Here is a 26,536-nt window from a genome sequence, read left to right on the forward strand (position 1 = left end):
CTGCTCCATGTTGCATGTTGTGGGGCAGTAAGACGAAGAAGGGGCTTTGGGACCTAACATCAGTATTGGGTGTAGGTGGAGGAAAGTAAGCTGGAGTTGCTACTGTGTGTTACTGGCTTGGGAGAAGTGATGATGGACATGGGAAAGATCCCTGAGCAGAGATTTGGGTCTAAAAGTTTGGAGCTAGGGAGCTTTGAAAGTGGCTCATCCAATGGAAGTTAGGGGTATGTTAAATGGTCTCTGAAAGCCTCTCTACCTTTAGAATGTGATTCTGTGTAGCTTCCCCCCTACCTGGAGTAGAAGTAGGATGGGCTGGGGGTGAGCTTTGATAGGGTAAGGGGTTTTGTAGAGGAGAGGGAAAAGTAGTGACTTTGTTTTTCTGTGTCGGTTTCTTTTCTCAATGTCTTTTCTGGCATTCTCAGGGCGAGAGGAATTTCCATATGCTTCTGCATTTGGTGTTCATTAAACGCAGACCATACCTCTTTAGCTGCTCTTGGCACACCCTTAGAGGTTCAGCTGCAACTCAGGATAATAGGCGACTGCCAGAGGGAGGGAAAAAAGTCACATTCCATAAAATTAGGTAAGGTCTGGCTTAGAATTCTTTGAGCATAAATGCCAGGTTATGCGTTTTTTATTTGCACCCCTGCCTCCTGCCCCGGCTGCAAACACATCCTTGGGGAGACGAAATCAACACAGCAGAGATTTCATCCTGGGGTGAAAGGGGGAGTTGGGGGGGGGGAGCAAGGGAGGCATTTCCGTTTTCCATGACTGCCTTTTATTTTTGTATTTTAATTTCTGTGGTAATTAACACTCCTTGAAAGAGTTGTCGTTACTCCATTCTCTAGTTAGCCCACTCTGGTTGGGCTCCCGTGCCTTCCACTCCAGAGTTCTTGTCGAGGTCATCTTTGATCTCCATCGGGGTCGCCCTCTGCTTGTTAGCAGTGTTCGGCTTATCTGAGCACTCCTTGCTTCTTTAAACACCAGTCTCTCTTGGCTCCCAGGCCACCACACTCTCCTGGTCTCCTCCGTTTTCTTTGCCTGCTCCTTCCCTTCTTGACTTCTGCCAGGGCCTAGACCCTCCTGTGGATCTCGTCAAGTGCAGATGATGATTCAGCGGGTCTGGGGTGGGGCCTGAGATTTTGCATTTCTAACAAGCTCCCAGGTGATGCTGTTACTGCTGGTCCACAGGGCGCGCTGTGCAGCCAGGCTCTGAGCTCTGTCCCCGTCTTCTCTACCTGCGTTACTTCCTAGCTGAGCTCAACCAGCCCCTGGCTTTGAATTATGTCTTGAGTCTTACTGGTGACTTCTCACCCACTTGGGTTAAGACCCAGAGTCTTACTGAGGCCCACAGATCCCCAAGGTTTAGCTCCTGCTGACTGCTCTGCCCTCCCCTCCCTCCCCTGCATGTCTCCACCTGTGTTCTGGCCAAGATGGCGTTCGTGCTGATTCTCGCACGAGCCCGGCACATCCCTTCCTCCGTGGCTCTGACTTGCCGTTCTCTTTGCCTGGCTGTCACGTGACTTACAGGGATCTCTTCCTCTCTTTCAAATCAAATGTTCCCTTCTCAGAGAGGCCTTCCTTGGCCACTGTATCTCAGATGGACCTTCACCACCACCACCTTGCCCTCTCCTCACCGTGCTCCGTTTTCTTTGTGGCACGCATCACTGTGAATTACTTGCTATCTCTCTCCCCCCACAGAGTGTAGGTCTGTGGGGGGACTTTGTCTCTTCACGGAACTGCTGTAGGAGAGGGTCTAGCATAGCAGTAGGCTCTCAGTAGGAACTCATTCGTGATTAAATAAAATATTAGTATCAGCACATCCTGAATGAGCTGGATGACCACTGGTCACTACCACCCATTCCAATGCCATGTTTATAATGGTTTAGGTTTCAGATCATATTATAGTATTTTAAATGTCATGAGCTCTTGGGAAAGAACTAAGATGGAGTGGACACATAAGTGAGGCCATCATACCACGCGAAGAGCCGGTGTTTTGGGGGCAGCCTGCACAAAGGAAGGTTTCTGCCCTGCGGTAGAGGCTGTCTTCCTGTTCACAGTGCATATGGTGATTTTAGTTTCGGCAAAATTTACATGATCCTGCATTTTAAATTCATGTTGTGAAGTTGAATTGTACTGGTTTTTTAAATCGTATTTGTATTTAAGGTGCAGATTTGTTTCGATTTTCTGGTATCATAAGAACTATAATAGTTTTATATTTGTACATTTAGTGAACAAAAAGGTTCTTTCAGCATTTTTTTTCTTTAAAGGCACCTTGCTGCCCACCAAGGAGAATTCTGGGGAGGCAGATTACACTGGGGAACAAAATCCCTGGTGTCATCAAACTTCGGGATAATAACTGTCTTGAACAACAGACAACCTGAATTGACATGTGGGAATCTGCTAGGTTTCTATTTTAGAAGGCTTATTTTAATTTTATTTTTTAATATTTTGGACGACTACACAGTATCATCTTTTTTTTTTTTTTTTTTTTTTTGGTGGTATGCGGGCCTCTCACTGCTGTGGCCTCTCCCGTTGCGGAGCACAGGCTCCGGACGCGCAGGCTCAGTGGCCATGGCTCACGGGCCCAGCCGCTCCGCGGCCTGTGGGATCTTCCCGGACCGGGGCACGAACCCGTGTCCCCTGCATCGGCCGGCGGACTCTGAACCACTGTGCCACCAGGGAAGCCCTCATCTTCTTTTAATTTTAATAGTCACACTATATGATATTCAGTAGGTGTCTCTGGACAATTCCAGGTGTCTGTCATTTACATCGTAGTCTTTCTGGGTCTCATGGAAACAACTGACTGATATATTTATGAGATTGGGTGGTTTGTGAATTGATGCCCTCAGGGACGCCTGGGACCCCTCCCAGGGACTCTGGATCTTGTAATCATTTGGCCAAGTTTGCTCACGATGCCAACTCCCTCAGTCTCTTCCCTGATGAGGACAAACATGGACAGATTTTCCTAGTTTGATCGTTTTTCGAGTGACCAAGAAGAGATACCTTGCAGAGGGTGTAACATATCTTCCAGGGGAGGATGTTTAGCTTTGGAATTCACTTTGCAGAAATCCTCTTTGAGGAGGTTCCAGGAATGGGGCTTGTCACAGCTGTCATTGTTGGAATTCCACAGTGTTCCTTTACTCCCCTTAGGAGATGCTTGATAACCCCAGGACCTATTTTCTACTTTTGGAACACACACATCCTGTGAACGTGGCAGCTGGCGGTGGGAAGAAAAGCCCCAGTGATGCTGACAATCAGAGTCTAGTGTTTTAAACAGTGATACATATTCCAGTTGGAGGCAGTAGGCACACTAGAAGGATGGGCATGGGGATTTGTTATGGAAACCCTCGACTGTTTTGTTTTAATTGTTCAAATTTTAAAAAGGGATTCCGAGCCACGTGCATCGCCCATGGTTTTATTAGTGCATCCATTCATTTACGTATTCAGCGCCTGCTACATGTGGGATGCTGTTCCGGGTGCTGGGAATGTGGCGAAGAGGAAGACCTCTCTTAGGAGTGACCCGTCTGCTGCGCTCTGACAGAGAGGGGGCTGTTTTGCTAGCGTGCCATTGCAGCGGGACATGGTGACGTGTTTTGGTCCATAGCCATCCAGTGACCACATCAGGATAACTACCAGATACTGTGGGCGGACAGGAACATGAAATGTGGTCCCTGCTCAAGAAGGAGCTCAGGTCTCCGGGACGGAAGGTCTGGGGCTAAATCCTGATGCTGCCCCCGAGCCAGGTGTGAGACCGTGGGGGCAATCTTTCACATCTCTAACCGGGAGAAAGTAGGGTCCCTCACAGGTGGGGCTGCAAGGATCCAACCAGACAAGATGATACAAGGCGAGCACCCTGCACTTGCCTGGCACCGTGCGGGGGTGATGTGCATGCCTGACTCAGAACTGGCTGAAAAAACTTGAGACGTCGTTTTGGGGACAAAACCCCTCTACAAAAGAACTGGCACTGGCGAGCCTTGCTGAGCTGCGCAGCGCTGACTGTGTGCCAGAGGCGTTAGAAACTTCTGGAGTGGGTGAGCCTGCAAGAAAGACAGGATCTTTAGCTGAAGGGAGATAGTTTTTTACTGATGGAAAGAAATTGAAAATGAAGGTGGTAAAAACAAAAAACAAACAAAAAGAACAGTGTGAGGACAGAAGCTTCTTTTGGCCGGGTGCCTGCAAAAATGTTCCCTTCTTCTTGGTGGCCTGAGAGCATTGTGTTCATGTGAGTAATGTGAACCTGAGCTTAAGGTATGTGTTTGAAGAGCTTGTCAGTGCTCAGAGTTGACTACAGTTTAATGAGTGACAGGACTGAGAAGTCAGAGAACTACCCCGGAGTTTTGGAGGCGATTTAGTTCTTAGACATTTTGGCTTCAGTGTAGGTGGGTTTAAGTGAGTATCAGAGCATATGTCAGGGATGGCAAATGGATTTATATTGTGTCTACACTGATCGATGGGCAGTGACTGCACAGGTGTGGTGTTGAGGAGGCTTCTGAAGTTAGATTTGGACATAAAAATGCAGTGAAGACCCTGCGTTGATACGTTTTAGGCTCAGGCTCCATATGGAAACTATAGCACAAACGTCATGGATCTGTTGTGTCTGGTTAAGAACCTTTCTGTGGACCTGGCAACATAAAGACATTCATTTATTCAGTCAACAACTATTTATCAGATTTCCACTCTGGACACAGCTCTGTATTTTAGATTCTCAGCCCTCTGGTTTCTTAATTAGTTAATAAATTATTTCAGGATGCTGGTGCTTAATGCTGTTTGGTTAACCAATGGGGTTTTTAGCCTCTGCCTCAGAAGTATTTAAAAACATTTTATGATCAAAGTCAGATTTCTTGTGGCCATAAATGCCACATGGAATTTTTTTTTCACACATTTAGCATACAAACTATAATTTTCCCAAGCACCTTATGAAGTCATCATTAATAATCTGACTTTAGAGATAGGAAAACTCTCAGAGAAGTTAAGCCAGAGCTGGAATTTGATCCGAGTGCAGCATTAGACACGTTTCCGGCCCGTGCACCTGGGTGTTCTCTCCATTACTGGTCTTCAGAATTGCAAACTTTTGTGTCTTAGCTCTGCATTGGTGGGAGAACTTTTAGAAATCATTTCAGGGTCAAGAGGTGAAGGCCGAATAACATTTCTGAAACATTTTTTGGACATGAATTCTAATTTTTTTTTTAGAGACCTTGTGGCATACGAAATATCAATCACTGAAATTTAAAGGTAAAGTGGGGAATATAAAAGAGGAGTGGGATCAAAACTGACAGAAGTGGAGCAGAGACTGATGTGGTAGGAGACCATCCATGGGGACAGGAGAGGGACACACTTCAAAGACGGGGTGAGGATCCCAGGGAGGCCAGCTTGGTGCCTGCACTCCAGTCTGAGCATAGTCAGGGTCCTTAGTCCCTGGCCCCGTGACCCCCTGATCCTCAAACTCCTGGTTGATTCTCCAAGGTCTCCAACCCTAGTGTAAAAGGAACTTTCCTGCTGGCTTTTCTTTTCTCTTTGCCACCCTCCTTTTTGTGCAAGGTTTTGGACAAGTTTGGGGAGTTTTGGGAGAAGCTACACAACTCAATATTACAAATTTAACTTTTTTCCCCCCAAGTAGGCAAGTTTTGGTCATCATGCTCATTTAAAGAGATTCAAACCATACTGAACCGTGTAAAGTAGACAGCAGCTCTCCTGTCATTTTCAAGCCTCAAAGTTTATCTTTGAAATTGTTTTCCCAGGGAATTCTGAAGGCCTGACTCTATGTGAGACATTTCCTTTGAAATCTTAAAAGTTTGGTCAGTTTCCTTTTTTTTTTTCCCCCTATAGAATGGATGGATGGATAGATAGGAGGAAAGAAATAGGAAGAAAATAAAGCTTAGTTTAGGTAACGCTGCCTCTTTCTGTCATGTTTGGGAATACGTTGAAAAATCAGTACACATTTTGCTGGTGCTGGATAGTCCACACTCTGATTTTTCACTTTTATGTAGTTGAGGGTCTAAGGCGGATATTCCAGCACAAAATTCATGCCTTCCCACTAGTCCTACAAGCAAGTCCTTTAGGAGTGAACGTTTTGTCCACTCTTCAGAGGTGTCGTGTGTATCATCATTCCCTCTGAACGAGATAGTCACCACACCCCACCCAGGGGAAATTATTTTTTGGTTTGTGGCTCACTTCTTATTTCCTGGAATCAAGCTCAGGACTACACCAAGCCTCATCGGCTCCCCATCCCTGCTTTAGATGCTCTCTTAAATGACTTGTGTGATCAAATAGAATTATTCATTCCAAGCAAACGTCCATACACAGAGTCCCTGCCCCATGCCAGGTGCTGTGCTGGGTGCTTGGGCCTGGCCGGTGGGGACTGCTGTCCCCAGTAAGAAGGACAAAGCATGGTGGGAAGGTTTCTCATTGTCTGGCTGCATGTCATGCATTCCCTGGTGGCGCAGTGGTTGAGAGTCCGCCTGCCGATGCAGGGGACACGGGTTCGTGCCCCAGTCCGCGAAGATCACACATGCCGCGGGAGCCATGAGGGCCTCTGGAATGGCTGGTGAATATGCTTTCAGGGCTGGAGGTGCCACTGGGAATTAGAGTGGTGAGGTGGGAGGTGTGGCCTGGCGTTGTGACTAATCTCCAGACTCAGCTGATAACATGTGATGGCCCAGAGAGGAAATGTTTCTATCTGGCATATGTTCATAGTTCTTACAAGTGCTAAGCTCTTTGTCCTCATGCACAAACACACTCATTGATCTCGCTAACTAAAGCAATTATCATCATTTAGCAGTCTTTCCCAAAAGCATTATTTCCACTCCAAAACACCTCTTTTATTTGCCAAGTGCCACAATGTTACATCCTGGCAATTGGTCAGCATTTACTGCCAAATTATGTAAGACCTCGGTTGGGCTTAGTCCCCGATTGAACAAGTGTGCCCGTGGAGTGCATTAGGATGGTGCCGTGGCCTGGTGGCTGAAGACAGAGAACAGCTGTCCTTAAATCCATTCATTAGTTCAGTGTTTACACTGTGATTGGGAAGGAAACCCACATTTGCTTATGACACCAGTGCTCAGCTGAGAAATGTCATTCCGTGAAAATACTGGATTGAGGTTTGTTGTCAAGGAAATGTAAACTGTGGACATTTCATGAAATTCACATATGTGGATTAATTTGCAAACAGGGAGCTAAGAATGTAATAAACCAAGGTGGCCTTACTGAATGATTGAAATGTAATTAGTGTTGACTGTAGTAGCAGCAACTAATGAAAAGGACTATAAAACCCTAGAGAAGAATTTTATTAATATTAGGAGAAATATTTTCGTAGAAAAGTCAGCGTCAGTGTAAGAGATTATGGGTGAGTAAAATGACCTCATTTACTAAATATCATTTTTAAAAAAAAGCATCACAGTGAATAAATTTGTACAGACGCTCTTCTGTTAAAAATGATATTTGTGGGCTTCCCTGGTGGCGCAGTGGTTGAGAGTCTGCCTGCTGATGCAGGGGAGACGGGTTCGTGCCCCAGTCCGGGAAGATCCCACATGCCACGGAGCGGCTGGGCCCGTGAGCCATGGCCATTGAGCCTGTGCGTCCGGAGCCTGTGCTCCGCAACGGGAGAGGCCACAACAGTGAGAGGCCCGCGTACCGCAAAAAAAAAGATATTTGTTATAAATTTTAATGCGTACGGACTCTGCTGGAGATGCAGAATAAAACATGCCAGTGCTGCTTGCAAACGAGGGATCAAGGCACACCCGGACGTTGTGGTCTTGAAGGCCTTTATATGTTGTTTCGTCTAAGGCACGTTTGCTGTTCTTGTTCTAGGATTGAAGTGTTTCATAAATATTATTAGTCTCGTCCAACTGGAGAAACTAGGTATCTCCTTTTCAAAAATCCCACTCAGAAGACAGTAAAGGAATAAAAATTAAATCTCCAAAGACAAAGAACGGCAGTGGAGACTTAGCGGAGGAGAGCGCTGAAGCAGATGTAGTGGTAATTAGCGGGGTGAGAGATGCTTCAACCTGAGGTGCTTGCAGTATACAAGTGAGGTGATTTTCCTGCAGAGCTGCTGAGCAGCTCGGAAGTGGGAAGGCATCAGTTACTGTGGAAGTCAGGGTGAGGGGCCAACTTCTAGGGAATTATTTAGGTGCCTTGAGAACTGGAGCAGTTAGACCTCCAGCGTCTCCTCTGTGCCCTGGATATCTCGACACCTACCTGCCCCTGCCCCCTCCCCACCCCAGCAGCAGACTGGAGTTCTCTTCTCTGGGGAAACGGAACTGGAATGATGTTGGAAGCAGGTGTGGGTGACTGAAAACATGGACTGAATTTGAGTTGCGACCTCCCTTCTCTTCCCCTGCCCCGTCCCGTAGACCAGCAGCCAGCCCCACAGCAGCCTCAGTAGTGGATTGGAGGATTCTTTTCTTGGGAAATCAAACAGCTCTAGAGAAGAATGCTCCCAGACACTGAAATGTGCGGGTCCCTCAGTGGAAAGCTTGGCACTCTTCGCCCCACATAACTTGAAGCTTACCAGCTAATAACTCCTTTCCATAGATACAGAGCCTCCAATCTGCTTTTACTACTTCCCTCTTAAATAGGATCAGGCAGCCAAAGATCCAAGTCATATTAGGAAGGTTTTCAACATGAAAGACAGGGACCCAAACAAATCAGAAAAGAGAAACCTTGCGGAAGATGGAGATGTTGCGGACAGCAGTGAAATTGCATTTTTCTGAAAAAAAGTTACAGTATAATATCCTCAGATAGAGAAGCTGTTTTCATGTCCAAAATAGAACTTAAAAAGAAAAACAATTAGAGAAGAATAAAGGAGAAGTAGAAATTAAAAATTAAATACATCCTCAAATTTTTAAAATTCAAGTATCTCTCAAAAATTAGAACAAAAAAGATGGAGTTGAGGTAGTAGATGAGAAGAGAAATATGAAAAATTGAAATTCAGTCTAGAAGATTCAACATTACTAATATGTTAGATGCAAACACCAAGAACAAAATAAAATGGTTTTCTAAACATTATCACAGAAGTAATGCAAGGACATTTCATAGAACTAAAGGGAATTTCCAAATTGAAGGAATATATTAAGTGCTCATGTTTTATAAAAGTGGCCAATTTAATAAAATCCTCACTGGGAAATGTCATCGTGAAATTTCAGAACACCAAGGACAAGGAAAAGGTCCTAAAAACTTTCAGAGAAAAATAAACAGGGCGTACACAGAGGACAGGATATCATAATAGCACCAGAATTCTTAATAGCATCCCTGGAAGTTAGAAGATAACAGAGTAATACTTTAAATTCTGAGGGAAAGTTACTTCTAACCTGGATGCTAAATACAGCTAGACTATCATTCAAAAGTAAGCGTAGAATGAAGACATTTTTCAAAATACAAGGACTCAAAATTTTTCTCCCTCGGACCTTTTCTTTAAAAGTTATTGGACCCGTGTTCCCTCAGACCAATTGGGTATATTAAGAAAGAGGAAGACACCAAACTTGGGGAAACAATATAGCACAAAGGGAAGACAGCAACCAGACCCTAATATAGGGCTGGAGGGTGGAAGTTTGCAAGGGAGGTCACCATGGGAAAAGACCACCAGATTACCTGATATTTTGATCATCTGGAAATAAATACTGGTAAGCGTCTAACAGATGTCGTACAGCTGATGAAGAGATTTAAGGGTAGGTATATAGAAAGCAAGACAAGCTAAAAATAGCAGTTACTGCCTCTAGAAAAGTTAAAGTTATGGAAGAGAGGAAAGATGGCCAGAGTCTACAGTCTAGCACTTCAGTGAACAGTATTTATATATTCACAATAATGTAAACACAGCTGGCTCTTGATTTTATTCTTGGGAAGCTAGCAGAATGAGAAATTCATATGTATGTGTGTGTCATGTACCACAGGTAAAAATGATAAATTGCAGCTCGGCATATCACTCAGCAGCATGGAGGTAAGTACTAGAAGAAACAGCTGCAATTTGCAATTGGTTTCCTCTGAGGCATGTGATCAGGATTGGGGATGGGAAGCTGGAGAGTACAGGTTTTCATCTTATCTTGTTTTATTCTGATTAAAAGTTAAATTATTTTAAAATGTTAGTATAATGCTGATGCAAGTGAAAGTAGACATGATGAAATCAGTCACTGGAATCCGTGAGATGATGAATATTGCAGATGACTATCTCTCCGAATTGTTCCTATCTGTAAAATGGGAGGTGATGATGTCTAACATGATTTACATTTAAAAGAATAGTCACCAAGCAAACTGATAGCACCAAGCTAGTAGTAGGAGATGAATGTATCCAGGAAGGCCCAAGACAAATTAGACAAAATAAGTGAGGATGTGCTATAACTGAACTAAATAATCGGTAAGGGCATATTAATGGATGTATTTTGAATGCCATCCCTTAAAGCAGAAACTACATCCAGCACCCATTAAACATGGAGAAAAATTATCTGTATATTTGCCCACAACAGAAACCTCAATACATTGAAAAAGAAAGAAATAACAGTGACTTCATTTCTTTCTTTCTCTCTCTTTTTTTTGGGCCGCACCACGCAGCTTGCGGGATCTTAGTTCCCTGACCAGGGATTGAACCCATGCCCTCAGCAGTGAAAGTGCAGAGTCCTAACCACTGGACCGCCAGGGAATTCCTGTGACTTCATTTTCTGAGCATAATACAATGCAAATAGAAATTAACAACATACAGAAATAAAGACCCTCCAAGCCAAAAGAGCATAGCAAACATACCGGATATGCAAAAACTTTCTCAAAAACAACTCTTGAGTCAAAGAAATCAAAACCACAAATTGAAACTATCTAGAAAATAATAGAAACATTTCTGTGGTGGAAACTACTGGCTGCCTTCCCAATGTCCATTCTCTTCTCTCTTTTTACCAACAGAACATTGATTTTGAGTGTCAATGACCAGCTCAAAAAAACCCATTATTTCCCAACCCTTTCTTGTAGGTGGGGGCGGCCATAAGATTAAGTACTCACCAATAAGATGCAAGGGATTATTGGTGGGTGGGGCTTCCAAGAAAGCTCCTTAAAAAGAAGGTTGCCCCATCTGGTATATGTGATGCTGGATCAGCTATCTTGTAATCATAAGGTGTCTATTACATGCTAAAAGTAGATGAGTAGAAAGATAAAAGAGGTGTTCCTCAAAAATATCCTGGCTTCCATTCCAGCTCTGGACTTCCTATCTCTGGGGGAAAAATACCCTAACTCTTAAATTGCTATTTTGGGTCTGTATGTTAGGAACTAACGCAATTCCTAACTGACAGTCACATATCACAATTTATGGACTGTAATAAAAGAATGAAAATAAACAAATGAAGCATGCAAGAAATTGGAAACATGACATGGATGGACCTACAGACTGTCATACCAAGTGAAGTAAGTCAGAAAGAGAAAAACAAATATAGTATATTAACGCATATATGTGGAATCTAGAAAAAGGTATGGATGAACCGGTTTGCAAGGCAGAAATAGAGACACAGATGTAGAAAAAAACGTATGGACACCAAGGGGGAAAGTGTGTGTAGGGGGTGGTGGGATGAACTGGGAGATTGGGATTGACATATATACACTAATATGTATAAAATAGATAACTAATAAGAAACTGCTGTATAAAAAATTTTTTTTAAATTCAAAAAAAAAGAAATTGGAAACAGAATAAAGGGAAGCAGAAGGAAATAATAATGATCAAACTAGACCTCAGTAAATTAGAAAATTTTAAAAGATAAATCTAAGAGCTAGTTCTTTAGGGGAACAACAATTTAAAAACATATGTGGACATATTTTACCTGCATAACCAAGAAATAGGTGAAGAAAGCACAGATAAAACTAGATAATGAGAAATAGAAATAGAGGAGATGAAATGATGTGTATGTTGCAAAATTCTGTGCAAATAAATCTGAAAATGTGGATCAAATAGATGATTTTCTTGGAAAATATGCTACCAGATTGACTCCAGAATAGAAGGGAAACTCAAGAAGTCTGCTAAGAGTGAAAGAAATGAGACAGCTGTTTTCTGTGACCAGTTGTTTCTGTTCTTCCTGCACCTCTGTGGCTATTGGAGCTTTTCACAGTGACAGAAGTGAATTTCTGCTGAGAGAACCTCGGAGTGTGGGGTGGCCTGGACAGCCTGCTTGGTGATATGTATGCAATCTCTGACAGGGTGGCCACACACCAGAACGGGTGAAGGCAGTGATTCTTGGTATTAGGACCCATCACAAAATAAACAGCCCCGAGTCTTCAGGTTTTTCATAAAAATTTTCAGGTCCTTATGTTACTTGAACTGTTTTTTTTTTATGATTTTTTTTCAATTTTTAAAAAAAATTATTTTTGTCTGTGTTGAGTCTTAGTTGCAGCGCGGCTTTCTCTAGTTGTGGTGAGCGTGGGCTACTGTTCATTGCGGTGCACGTGCTTCTCACTGCGGTGGCTTCTTTTGTTGCGGAGCACGGGCTCTAGGCGTGTGGGCTTCAGTAGTTGTGGTGGGTGGGCTCAGTAGTTGTGGCTCGCGGGCTCTAGAGCACAGGCTCAGTAGTTGTGGTGCCCGGGCTTAGTTACTCCACGGCATGTGGGATCTTCCCTGACCAGGGATCGAACCCGTGTCCCCTGCCTTGGCAGGTGGATTCTTAACCACTGCGCCACCAGGGAAGTCCCAGCTTGAACTTTTTGGTTAAAAAAAAAAATTGAAAACTATTTTTAATCACTTACTCTCATTGTCAGTCTCACAAACAACTGCTTCCTTAAAGTAAAAATGTTTTAAACACCGTAGCCAAATAAATAATGATAAAGATTTCAAAGCAGTGTTGTGCATAAAGAAGCTTGAAAGGGTTTTGACAAGAAAATTAACAGTTTAGAAAAAAAGAAAAATGGTGAGCATCAGAACGCCTTAGCTCTTAATTAGTTTCTTGGAAAAGTACCTTGTTCTCAAATGCTGGTATACTGGAACATCCTATTGGTTAAAAATAAATAGCATAAAGTGTGAGGAAATGAACTAAGGAGAAAACATGGCAACCAGCACAGCCCGTCAGCTAGAAACAGAATAATTAAGCTCTACCAAAGGCATCAGGTCATTTGGCCAGTCATCTACCCTAAGGCCAGGGTTCAAGCTCAGTGTTGACAAGCACCACGGTCACGTGGGCCCACAGGCATCCAGAAAGGCCTGTTTGGACGAGCATTTGGTTCTGAAGTGTCCTTGCTCTTTAAAGTGTTTGGTTTTCCCTGAACTTTGAAGTCTTCCCTCATAATCTTCATTGAAACAGATATAATTTTAACTTAATGTCCTCTTTTTACCCCAATTTTCCCTGGTAGTGAACAACGGGGAGCCATGGAGCTGTATTTCGGTGAATATCAACACGTGCAGCAGGAATACGGTGTACATCTGAGACTCGCAAGTGACGAAACCAAAAAATCAAGGAATTCCCAGCCCGCTAAGGCAGGCTCCTACGGTGTCAGTATTCGGGTCCAGGGGATCGATGGCCACCCCTACATAGTCCTCAATAACACAGAGCGGTGTCTGGCAGGCACGTCTTTTTCTGAAAATGGGCCATCATTTCCGTCTCCAGTGACAAGTAACCTGCCTCTCCATTCCAGCAATGGATCTGTGCTTGAGGAGAACAGTGCAGAAGAACTGCAGCTTCCCGAAAACCCATATGCCCCACCTGGCCCGGTAAGAAACCTGAAACAGCCCTCTCTCTTTGAGGGCAAGAATGGAGTTCTCGATCACACAGGGGAAGCGATGAAGCCGTCCCCCGTGCTGAACTTCCAGAGGCATCCAGAGCTTTTACAGCCCTATGATCCCGAAAAGAACGAGTTGAACTTACAAAATCACCAGCCTCCTGCGAGTAATTGGCTAAAAGCTTTCGCAGAAGAAGGGGCCAACAATAAGAAGGCTTGGACTTGCTCGTCCAAACCTAGCCATTCCCAGCCGCCCAGACCCCCCTCGGAAGACCCGGCCAGATCCAGTGTGACGGCCATTCGACTGTGCAGCTCCGTGGTCATCGATGACCCCAAGAAGCAGACCTCGGTGTGCGTGAATGTTCAGAGCTGCAGCAAGGAGGGGCTGGCGGAGGAGGCCCTTGCCCCTAGCGGGAGGCCCCTACCCACCCACAGCGCGCACACGCACCCGGAAGCCAAGAAAACCAGGCCCGACGTGCTTCCGTTCCGGCGCCAGGACTCAGCCGGGCCCATGCTGGACGGAGCCCGGTCCCGGAGGTCATCCTCATCGTCCACAACTCCCACTTCGGCCAACTCTTTGTACAGATTTTTACTCGATGACCAAGAATGTGCCATCCATGCCGACAATGTCAATCGTCATGAGAACAGAAGGTATATCCCCTTCTTGCCCGGAACTGGACGGGATATTGATACGGGGTCGATTCCTGGCGTGGATCAGTTAATTGAAAAATTTGACCAAAAACCTGGGCTGCAGAGAAGAGGCAGGTCTGGGAAGCGAAACAGGATCAACCCAGAAGACAGGAAAAGGTCCCGAAGCGTGGATAGTGCATTTCCTTTCGGTCTCCAAGGGAACTCGGAGTACCTGACCGAATTCAGCAGAAACCTGGGCAAGTCCAGCGAACACCTGCTGCGGCCGTCGCAGGTGTGCCCGCAGAGGGCACAGGCGCAGGAGCACGGGGGGAGGCAGGGCGGAGGGCGCGCCTTCGCCAGGCTGCAGGGAGCCCAGCCCAGGCCGCCCCCGCAGAACAAAGATGGGAAAGTTCCAGAAAACAAAGGGGGTCAGGAAAGTCCGACTGGGCGCACATCCTCCCTCCCGGCACAGACTAAGAAGGGGGAGGAAATCAAAACAGCCACCGCTACGCTGATGTTACAGAATCGGGCGCTAGCAATTTCCCCGGACTCAGGTACCAAGAGGATTTCTGTGAAGACATTTACTTCCACCTCAAATACTCAGGTAATACTGGTGGGAGTCTTTTGTTCCTTCTCAGTGGTCTATCAGTACATCCTGGCTGGAGGAATACATATCTTCCATCCTGAGTCAGTAACTGCACCATCTTGAATCAGTAATATTTTTTTAGAGTTTTCCCCCTAGCAGTAGGTTATGACCTGCTGCTAATCGCTTGGTTTTCTAAGTAAATTGAAGTACCTCTAGATTCCTGTTGTGTTCTTGTTTGTAAAGTAACTTGTCAAACACTATAGAGAGGCTCGATTTTTCTTTTCGTGTATGTGTAAAATCCGAAAGTATGCAGAATTTGTTTCCAAAACAAGAGGCTCCGTACTTAGGTTTATTTAGATGTATTAATTTTCCTCATGACACTGAGTGACTGGATTAATTTCTGTCCTGAGAAATTAGGTTAATCCTAATTCAGGTTTATCCTGAAGTGATGGAATTTATTTATGTGGTCCAGTTAGTGTTTTGGTGGTAACAGTAACAGTAAAAAATAATGGTAATGATAAAAATGATACTAAGGTTGGTAAGTGCCAGGCACTCTTTGTTATGTATTGTAGGGTCGCACCCACCCTATGAAGGTAGGTACTATTAACTTCTATTTACAGGCGAGAAAATTGAGGTGAGAAAAAGTTAAGTAACTTGCCCAAGCTACTAAGTGGTGGAACCAGTTGTAATGAGCATCCTTACCCGAGGAGTCCTTTCTGGGAAGCAGGAATGTGTTTGGAAGCTTCTGCTGTGGGGTTTTGCCTTCTTCTTGGAAGCAGCATCCTGTGATCTAATAACAAACATTGTGTTCCAGGCCACACCGGATCTGTTAAAAGGCCAGCAAGAACTCACTCAGCAAACCAATGAGGAGACGGCCAAGCAGATACTTTACAATTACCTCAAAGAAGGGTTAGTGATTTTCCTTCAAGGAACAAAGTATTGTCCTTCCTGGTGGGCGTCTTAATTTTCTTTTCTGAGACCTTGTGTTTTACCCTCCCTTCCTGCCCTGTGTGAGCCATTTCGGGGTGCAGACTCCATGGCTGGAGTTGTCATAACAGCATTTAAGTCTTGGGTGGAGGAGGGTGAAGAGCAGGGGAAGGAAGTGTGGGGAAGAACATCCTACTTTAAAAGTTAAAAATGAATATGTTTTAAAAATGATTGTTTACTGTTTCAGAAACAAATTCAAAGATAGGAGGAGTGTCTACTATTCAGTTTTAAACTGAGTGTTGTCGCCTTGAGTTTGTATGCACACAGGGGTAATCAGTCGTCCCTTATTAGAAGTTACAAATAAAAACACCTCCTCCCCTCCCCAGAGTTGACGTTGGCCAGGAGCCCCTGCTTCCATTATTTTTAAAGCATGTATGAGTCATTTAAAAGCAGTGCTTTCCACTTACTTATCTGGGGGGATGAGTTTGAATAATCTGGTTCTCAGTTCTTACTTAGATACCAACTGAGCTGGAATTCTAGGCCAGGAATTTGAAGTTTCTGTTTCAGTTCTCTCATCAGATATGATTAAAAAGAAGAAAAGCTTTATAGTCTGATGTGACTGAAAGTCACTTGGCAAATACTCATTGGTATCAGAACACTTCACAGTTTTATATTGTGCCTTACAATTTTCTGTCAGTAATATAGAGCTGACAGAATCATTCAAAATATAAGATAGGGGCTCTTCTGAAAAAAGAAAAAGTAAAGAGATTCTTCTAGCTAAGAACTTTTATTAGTGTCTTTCTGTGAAGGGTTTTACCATGAAAAGATTAAGGTAGGAGAACTTCTAACATTTAAAATTCTTTCTCTACATTCTTTTATTTTTTTGGCCCATGATTTATTGAGAGACTGGTGGGACAGACTTTAGCGGGAGGCATCTTTTTAAGGAAACTTAAAAATTTTTTTCCCTGCGCTTCCTGGTGGCGCCAGTGGTTAAGAATCCTCCTGCCAATGCAGGGGACACGGGTTCGAGTCCTGGTCCGGGAAGATCCCACATGCTGTGGAGCAACTAAGCCCGAGCACCACAACTACTGAGCCTGCGCTCTAGAGCCCGTGAGCCACAACTATTGAGCCCATGTGCCACAACTACTGAAGCCCGTGCGCCTAAGAGCCCGTGCTTCGCAACAAGAGAAGCCACCGCAATGAGAAGCCGGCGCTCCAAAACGAAGAGGAGCCCCCGCTCACTGCAGCTAGAGAAAGCCCGTGCGCAGCAGCAAAGATCCAACGCAGCCAAAAATAAATAAATAAATAAAATAAATTTTTAAAAAAAGAAAGAAAATAAGGGGAGAGATCCCCCTCCGTTTAAAAAAATTTTTTTTCCCCTAAGTGCCAGGTATGTGTGATGGAAGGTAGTCCTTAATAGAACTTTATCTGGCCGTTACCTATGAAAGTCTAGACAAAGGGCAGCTGTGTTAACAACCTTGGCTTGGGGGATTATTTTTTTAAACAAAGGCTAAAACAAGTTAAGATCATGGTGGATCATTCCTAGCGTGACACACATACAGGAGAGATTCCTTGTTGGAGTGAATATATGTCATTTGAATCAGGCAAGCAACAAATGACTAAATTTTTATTGGATGTTATCTCCAAGCTTATGTAGAATGTGCTTGTGTCTCTTTCACATGTTTGGAAATGGGAACCCCTCTCCCAAATCGGGTGGTAACATTGAACAATTTGGAGAAAAATATACCATCTATGCTGCTCTCCTCACACTGGTTGTGTCTGCAGCCTTAATTAATTCACGCCTCTTGTGATTTATCTTCTTAAAGGGCTTGCTGCTTGTGTGTCGTGGCACATAAAATAGTCTGAGGCCAACGGTTGTGCCCTCCTTGTGTTTTTTTCCAGAAGCACCGATAATGATGATGCTACTAAGAGGAAGGTCAACCTGGTCTTTGAGAAAATCCAGACTTTGAAGTCTCGAGCAGCAGGGAGCACGCAAGGAAATAATCAAGTAAGGCGAAGCTTTGTATTTTGTAGTGGGCATTTCACATGGAACCTGGCAAACAAATGGCTTTCTTCAGTCTGTACCTTTGGTTACAGTAGTTAGTGGGAAGTCTCCTGAGTAGTAAGCAGTACCGAAGGTGGAACAGCATGTTTTAAATATTGCTAATTTGCACCTGGCCTTTTTTCTAGAAAGTTTTTTGCGGTACGCGGGCCTCTCACTACTGTGGCCTCTCCCGTTGCAGAGCACAGGCTCCGGACGCGCAGGCCCAGCGTCCATGGCCCACAGGCCCAGCCGCCCTGCGGCACGTGGGATCCCCCCGGACCGGGGCACGAACCCGCGTCCCCTGCATCGGCAGGCGGACTCTCAACTACTGCGCCACCAGGGGAGCCCTTCTTTATTATTATTATTTTTTAGAAAATTTTTAAGAAATTTTATTTTTAAAAAAATCTATAAAATATAACAGGATGAAACAATAGGTGGTAAAATTTAGAAAGGGAAAAGAAGAATAGGACGAATGAAATGGAGCATGGGATGGAGAACCCTGGTGCTATCGTAGGCAGGTTTGAAAAGTATGAACGGGCTTGGACCCAGGTTCTCAAACTTCAGAGAATAAGAAATAAGAGAATCAAACTAGAGAATACGGAAGAGAGACTGGTGGGCTGACCAGCATGGGCAGAAGGGAAAGGAAGGAGTAGAGTGGGGCTAAATTCTTTTCAAAAAAACTGCCTGTTTCATTTATTGTACTGAATTTTAGTTAGGACTTGGAGATTTTTTTTTAAAGGAGGACTCATCCCCTATTTGATGAACGTGTACTATATGGTAGACATACCTTGTGCCATGAAAGGAAGTAGCATTTAAGAGGGACGACTAAAATCTTGTCCCTCAATTCTATGCCACCTTGAATGCCGCATTTCTTGCTTGGGCATCTTTCCTTTTCCCTTCTGGGGGGAATTCTGCACTGGAAGGAAAGAAGATACCCAGAGGCAGGTAACAGGGAGTTGGTCTATTTCTTCTTTTTCAACTTTGGAAACGTATGAATAAAGGATATTTATAGGCATCAACGACCCTTTTTTCTCTACTGTTCCGTATTCCCCTTGCACTCAGTTAACCCATGACTCCTGCTCTGGCATCAAATAAAAACATTTTTCAATTTATCCGTAGAAATAATATTTAAAATATATAAACATATTTTATTAGATATCTTTATAGAGATGTATTTTATTATATATTATGTATTGATATTATAAATATATAAAATATTTTTATGTATGCACACACACATAGTTCCCACTGGGGAACCTTTAAATTATACACCTTGCTTATAGGCAGGTTTCAGGAACCCTACACAGTTTTTTAAATTGGGTTAGGACTTTTTTGCTAAATGTCTTAAATCTAAATCATCACCATTACTGTTGCTTTGCATTAACCTGCATATTCTCCTGGAGAATGCATCCTTTGGTCTTGATGTTAAGATTGTCGTTGTGGTTCCATACTAGGGTGTCCAGCCTAAACTGGGGAAGTTGGGGTAGCCCTTCTGGAGTCGATAACACTAATGATGTCTCAAAAGATCATAGAATTCTCCCAGAGAGGGGAAGCAGGGCGTTCTAGGTAGAGGGAAGAGAACAAAAAACATAAAATATGAAGAGGTGTGTGCTTCCTGTGTTTAGGGGACTAGAGGTAATTTAGTGAAGCTGGAGAAGAGAGCTAGGATATGGGGACCACGCACCAGGTAGGCAGGACCTTGTAGATCATGTCAATTTTCATTTCAGGCCCAAGGTGATAGGCTTTCCCTGATAGACTTTAAACAGCAATGAGGAGTGTCGTATTTATAAAAATTCATTTCTTTGTAGTTTTTGGAGGGAGGTAAGATTAGAGGACGGGAGACCAGTTAAGCAGCTGCTGCTTCTTAATCAAGCTAGAGATAATGAGACGATGAACTTTGGTTCTTAGACTTGTGGCTGTGATCACAGTGCCGTGACTGCTTAGTTGCCCACATTTTTCCACTCCCCTTCTCTCTCACTTTATGAATCTGATTATTTGCTGGTAAAGGTTTTGGAGTTTTATATTTTGGTGTCAGTTGAATGATTTCGTGCAAGAGAACCCTCTCCCTTAATGGGCTAAGACCACATTGGAAAGCCACGAAGCAGGCAGTTTTTGTTTGGGAAAGAACAATCTACAATTTCCTTCCTTGGGTTAGATTTACATTTCTAAGATAGATTGTTCTCATTTTGCCTAAGAAAATTGGAAGTGCTGTGTTTCTGTTGACTGTTGGTTTCTGGTCTTCTTCATAGGAGTAGATGAGGAAGTACCTCCTTCTAAGTTCATGCATTCATGAACTTGGAACCTGGATTCAGGTGCATGAGAGCCAAGACACTGCCTTTTCTGGTTTTGATTTCTGCTTTTACCTTTTCCCCTCCCTTTTAGTTGGAGTTTTCTAGCCACTTTGCTGTAGGATTTTAGCCGAATCCTTTTGAGAGTGTCATCCTGTTGTTAATGTTCACGCAAGAAAAAAATAAAGCATCTTGAACACTTAACTTAGGATATTTTTGCAATTAATCGTAGGCTTCTAATTCTTCATCTGAAGTCAAAGATCTCTTGGAACAGAAAAAGAAGTTGACCACAGAAGTGGCTGAACTTCAGAGACAGCTTCAACTAGAAGTCAAGGTATCTGATTTTTCTTGATGCTATTTTATTCTGTTCCGTCTTGATTGATAAAGAATATTTTAAGTACCTTGGGTTGCCCAAGTGAAGTGAAAACAAATTTTTTCCCCAAAAGAAACATTCTTCCCATTGCTGAGCAAATTCCTGTATATTTAGTTCCTGCTGCCCAAAGAACTTTTTTTTTTAAGTAAACAAAGGACATAGAGAATGTTGGCTTTGACAGAGTAATAGAAATGCTGTTGGATTCAGACAGGCGTATTGGAAACTAAATGTATATAAAACATCTGGACTAAGTAATAGAAAGAGCAGAATGTGATTTAGCTGTGTTTGTGTTTCTCTTTTAGAAGTATTACAATTCATTAAGTGTTTAGTGTTCTTTCTAGTTGCGAACTCCCATGCCTTTATTACATAGTTCCATCAAGTTGTTTAATAATCTAAGTGCAGAGACATGGAGTCCATCAGAGATTAGAAGGAGGCTTCCGTGGGATGACATTAATGTACGGTGGAGGTACTTTAACATCACATATTCTTATTAGAATCAGCAGAACATCAAAGAAGAGAGAGACAGAGTGAAAGCAAACTTAGAAGCACTCCAAAGTCAACATGAAAGCAAGGTAGAAGAGAATGCCGAGCTGCAGCAGCGGCTGGAGGGAAGTGAAGGGGAGCTCCGGAGACACCTGGAGGAGTAAGTTCTGGCCCAGAGCCTGTGCCCTTCCTGGTTTCCTGCACCAATGGAGCCAGACACTTTTTTTTTAAATTAATCAATTAATTAATTTTTGGCTGGATTGGGTCTTCATTGCTGCGCGCGGGCTTTCTCTAGTTGCGGCGAGCGGGGGCTACTCTTTGTTGCGGTGCGCGGGCTTCTCATTGCGGTGGCTTCTCTTGTTGTGGAGCACAGGCTCTAGGTGCGCGGGCTTCAGTAGTAGTGGCTCGCAGGCTCTAGAGCTCAGGCTCAGTAGTTATGGTGCATGGGCTTATTTGCTCCGAGGCGTGTGTGATCTTGCTGGACCAGGGCTCGAACCCGTGTCCCCTGCATTGGCAGGTGGATTCTTAACCACTGCGCCACCACGGAAGCCCAAGCCAGATCCTTTCTGTCCGTTTAATTCTGCCCAACCTTCCAGATCTTTATAGGGCTGCTGACCCTTCCTTTTCTCCCTCTTATAAAATTATAAAACTGGTGACGTGTAGACTGGTAAGCAGAATGAATTTAATAATTTAAAAATTCTTTGTGTACCTCAAAGGATATTTGTAAAGTTTCAGCCCTTAGAGTAGATCTCAGAGCAGTCAAGTGAGAAGCAAGGAATGCCGAGTGGTGATATCTAAGGACAGATATCAAAGAGCCTGGGTCCAGCCTCTAAAAAGCCTGTGTCACATGACCTCCACAGTCTCCCACGTTCTGAATTTTGTCCTGGATGGTGCTGACCAATTTTTTTTTTTTTTTGGCGGTACGCGGGCCTCTCACTGCTACGGCCTCTCCCGCTGCGGAGCACAGGCTCCGGGCGCACAGGCTCAGCAGCCATGGCTCACGGGCCCAGCCGCTCCGCGGCACGCGGGATCCTCCCAGACCGGGGCACGAACCCACGTCCCCTGCATCGGCAGGCGGACTCCCAACCACTGCGCCACCAGGGAAGCCCAGTGCTGACCAATTTTGTGACCAGTGCTTATGTACTTCCTTTGGGTCTTCAGAGAAGGAAAGACAAGCCCAAGATGGCCCTGCCATCATGTTGTGTTAAAATCTGTGACAAGAGGATTTGAAACGAAGGTGTGAAAATGGATGGTGCCATGAAGCCCACTGGCCATGACAGAAGCCTTGAGAGGTTAAGCAGGAGTGAAATCTAGAGGGAAATTCAAGAAAAACAGGACATTATATCATAAAAGCATTTGATTACCTTTGCCATTTTGATGGTGTAGTGTTTGCTTTTGAAACATTCTTAGAGGTTAATTTCAGAAAAGAGGTTGGTAAGGAAAAAATCAAAATTTAGAGTGCAGTAAAGACTTTATAAAATAAAAGGTAGAATAGTTGTGAGTTCCATTTAGAGCAGAGGTTGGCAAACTTTTTCTGTCAGATAGTAAATGCTTTAGGGTTTATGGGCCATATGGTCTTTGTTGGAACTGTTCAATTCTACCATTGTATTGTGCAAATGACCATAAACAATACATAAATGAATGAGCGTGGCTGTGTTCCAGTAAAACTTTATTTACAAAAGCAGGCAGTGGGCCAGATTGGCTCATGGGCCATAATTTGCTAACTCTCCTGGTCTAGAGTACTGGGGATGGGGTGGAGTAGGCTGGTGGGGAGTGGGGTGGCTTTAATGAAAACATTTATCATAAAAGTTGTGCTCTTTTTCCTGATTCCTTATCTTCTATGTCCAAATTCTAGTACCCCGTGATCTCCTTCTGGGGAGGAAATGTCACTGTATAACCTTTCCCATTACATTGGTTTGAGTTCTCACTTGTCTTCTTGTTGGGCAAATTAGACTGTAGACATGAGTTCTTACCGGTGCCTTTCTGGTTTGTGACTTTCTGTTCAGTGCAGAACAGAAAATGGGAGGCTCCTTGGGGATTCAGGTGACTCTGCTTGATGAACTGAAGCTCTGAAAGCAGACTGGATGAAAATAAGCAGAGGCCAGGAGAAACTCTCTCATGGGCTTCCTTTCCTGCCAGGCTGTTCCAGGTGAAGATGGAACGAGAACAGCACCAGACTGAGATCAGGGATCTCCAGGACCAGCTCTCAGAAATGCATGATGAATTGGACAGTGCCAAACAGTCCGAGGACAGGGAGAAGGGGGCTCTGATTGAGGTAAGCGGGGCTGGGGTCAGGTGACAAGAGAGGCCCCGTCTGCCTGGACAGTATGGGATGGGTGGGGGAACTGGGAGCCGTACTCTGTTGTGTGTTTGTTCTACCTGTCCCTATGTTCCCTTCTGTGAGAGCATCATATGCAGTAGTTTGTCTTAGGAAAATTTTCAGCTGTACAGAAAAATAGAATAATGCGTTAACTGCCGTAGAGTCCCAGTCCAAATCCAACAGTTATCAACATGTTGCCCTATTTACTCCACTTTTTTCTTCTCTCCATCCATTCATTTTTCTTTTTTTTATTCATCTATCCATCTTTTTTTTAAGTTAATTTTCATTGGAGTATCGTTGCTTTATATCTATTCATCTTTGCTGAACCATTTCAGAGTAATTTATAGATAAAACCACGTCTCACCCCTAAATTTTTCAGCATGCATTTGAATAATTAGGGAATTTTCTTATAACCACAATACTATTATCACATCTGCAAAGTTAATTCCTGTGTTGTATTATATACAATATATGGTCTTTATTCATCATTTGCCCTCAAGAGTATTTGCTAGTTGTTTTTCCCCCAAGCCAGAATCCAGTCAGGAATCCCACACTGCTTTCATTATTCTCTCTCTCAGAGTTCACTTTTCTTAGTATAGCCTCTGTTGTCCCTGCATCCCCTACTCCTTGCTCTTTTTCTCCCATCCCACTTCTGTTTCTTTGTTTGTTTGTTTGTTTGTTTTTGCGGTACGTGGGCCTCTCACTGCGGTGGCCTCTCCCGTTGCGGAGCACAGGCTCTGGACGCGCAGGCTCAGCGGCCATGGCTCATGGGCCCAGCCGCTCCGCGGTAAGTGGGATCCTCCTGGACTGGGGCACGAACCTGTGTCCCCTGCATTGGCAGGCGGACTCTCAACCATTGCGCCACCAGGGAAGCCCTCCCATCCCACTTCTGAAGAGCCCAGACAAGTGCTGCACATTCTGGATTTTCTAATTGTTTCCTTATGGTGTCCATTAACTTGATCCACCCTCCCCTGTATTTCTAGTAAATTTGAGTTTAGATCTAAACACCAATTAAATTTTGACCAAAGATACTTTGTAAGTAACGCTATTATGAAAAAACATTTAAAAGACATTAGTATTATGTTAATGCCCATACACCACTTATCACAGGTTAAGTTTTTATTTGTTTAAAGGCCCCATAAGACTGTAAGTTCCAAGAGGGCAGAGTTGGTGATGGTTGGCTTAGCACTATATCCTCAGCAGTTATTCCAGTGGCTAGGACATATAGCGCTCAGGAAATATTTGGTGGACAGCTGGATGGATGCATTTTGAATGAGTGAGTGAGTGAGTGAGTAAATGAATGAATCTACTTGCTCTATACACAGGCCGCCAATCTGGCTTCTGCCCATATCAGTCTATCCCCTATTGATATTGTCAATCTGTGAGTCAGTGAATAAGGTTTATTCCTTCTTCTGCTTCCATTTGTTAATCATTACAGTTTTTTTCAGAGACAATTATTATCTCTTCTCTGAATTAGATTACCATCCTGTTGAGGTGTTAGATACACATGTGTGAAATGATTAGAGAGTAAGAATAGGTTTTGAACGTCTACATTTTTTTCTGGGGAATGAATCTAATTGAGGATCAGAAGAAGAGCTGTGCTGTGTAGATATTTTGATATTTGCTATAGCTTTTTTTTCTTAACATCTTTATTGGAGTATAATTGCTTTACAATGTTGTGTTAGTTTCTGCTGTATAACAAAGTGAATCTTTGCTATAACTTTAGCATCACCTGTGTCTTTGGCTTAGTTTTGAAGTTTAGTTCAGTTTAGCTAGCTTATAAAAGCTTTGGTTTGTAGGAACAGCCCAACAAGTAAATGATACACAATTTAGAACAAAGTCAGAACAAACAAACACAAAACCCATGAGAAAATAAAGGTAACTTGTTAGTATTTAACTTCCACTCTCTACTGCTTTTCCCCTAAGGGCTTGGATCTCATCTTGGTCCTTTTCTTGGGGTTAAAAGCTGCTGTCTCGTAATTCCTTGTAGCTTCCTCTGTCTCAGCTGTCCATTGTTTTTTTAATTTTATTTAATTTTATTTATTTTATTTTTACATCTTTCTTGGGGTATAATTGCTTTACAGTGGTGTGTTAGTTTTCTGCTTTATAACAAAGTGAATCAGTTATACATATACATATGGTCCCATATCTCTTCCCTCTTGCGTCTCCCTCCCTCCCACCCTCCCTATCCCACCCCTCTAGGTGGTCACAAAGCACCGAGCTGATCTCCCTGTGCTATGCGGCTGCTTCCCACTAGCTATCTACCTCACATTTGGTAGTGTATATATGTCCATGCCTCTCTCGCGCTTTGTCACAGCTTACCCTTCCGCCTCCCCATATCCTCAAGTCCATTCTCTAGTCGGTCTGTGTCCTTATTCCTGTCTTACCCCTAATCATTGTTTTTTCTCACCCTCTTCCATATTTACTTTTGAAGTCCTTGCCCTGGAGGCATTGTTGTTCCTGATCTTTAGGATTTAGCATCTCTCTTCCCCTGGACTTGGCAGGAGTGGAGAGGAGAGTGGAGCGTTTGTGGCCGCAGGGCAGAGGCCTTCTCATGAATTCATTTTCACGTGGGCAGGAGGGGGTCATTTTCTCTCCCCTCCCATGTGACTATCTCTTTGTCTCTGTTGAGACCACTTTCTCCTGAGAAAGCCTCAGGCCTGCTCCTTACCACCTGGTATTTCTTTTCATCCAAAGATTCCTTAAAAACCACTGCAGTTGTGGTAATCTTCTGCTTCTCCTGGCTCTGTCTTCTTCTCAGGGCTCAGGGTTACCAAGACAAGGTACATTAGGATGGGGCTTTGAAGATACGTGTATCTATCACTGAAGTGTTAAGAAAATCACATAAGATGAAATTTTAAAATGGGGGGTGAGCGGCTTCCCTGGTGGTCCAGTGGTTAAGACTTCACCTTCCAAAGCAGGGGGTGCAGGTTCTATCCCTGGTCGGGGAGCTAAGATCCCCCATGCCTTTTGGGCAAAAAACCAGAACATAAAACAGAAGCAATATTGTAACAAATTCAATAAAGATTTAAAAAAAAATTGGGAGGGGGGCGGAAATGCACATATTTTCCTAATACCTTAACAAATGTTTTTTTCCTACATTTTTTTTTTTTTTTTTTTTTTTTTTTGCGGTACGCGGGCCGCTCACTGCCGTGGCCTCTCCTGTTGCGGAGCACAGGTCCTGGATGCGCAGGCTCAGCGGCCATGGCTGATG

At 43.7% G+C, this 26,536-nt stretch overlaps 1 protein-coding gene across 3 annotated transcripts in view; it reads left to right on the forward strand.

Annotated features, from left to right (window-relative positions):
- The window catches only part of CGNL1 (cingulin like 1), a 155,807-nt gene that overhangs the window by 41,091 nt on the left and 88,180 nt on the right, over nt 1–26,536 (forward strand). For 2 of the 3 annotated variants that reach the window (XM_067748108.1, XM_067748116.1), the window contains exons 1-6: nt 13,270–14,905; nt 15,702–15,796; nt 17,717–17,822; nt 20,379–20,480; nt 21,014–21,162; nt 23,142–23,277. In XM_067748108.1, coding sequence (XP_067604209.1) covers nt 13,322–14,905; nt 15,702–15,796; nt 17,717–17,822; nt 20,379–20,480; nt 21,014–21,162; nt 23,142–23,277 — 2,172 coding nt within the window. In that variant the 5' untranslated portion in view covers nt 13,270–13,321. Of the gene's footprint in view, nt 1–13,269; nt 14,906–15,701; nt 15,797–17,716; nt 17,823–20,378; nt 20,481–21,013; nt 21,163–23,141; nt 23,278–26,536 lie in introns of those variants that run through there. The other variant, XM_067748098.1, reaches the window with a different exon arrangement.

Source organism: Pseudorca crassidens, chromosome 1, assembly GCF_039906515.1.
Source record: "Pseudorca crassidens isolate mPseCra1 chromosome 1, mPseCra1.hap1, whole genome shotgun sequence".
NCBI classification, from domain to species: Eukaryota; Metazoa; Chordata; class Mammalia; order Artiodactyla; family Delphinidae; genus Pseudorca; species Pseudorca crassidens.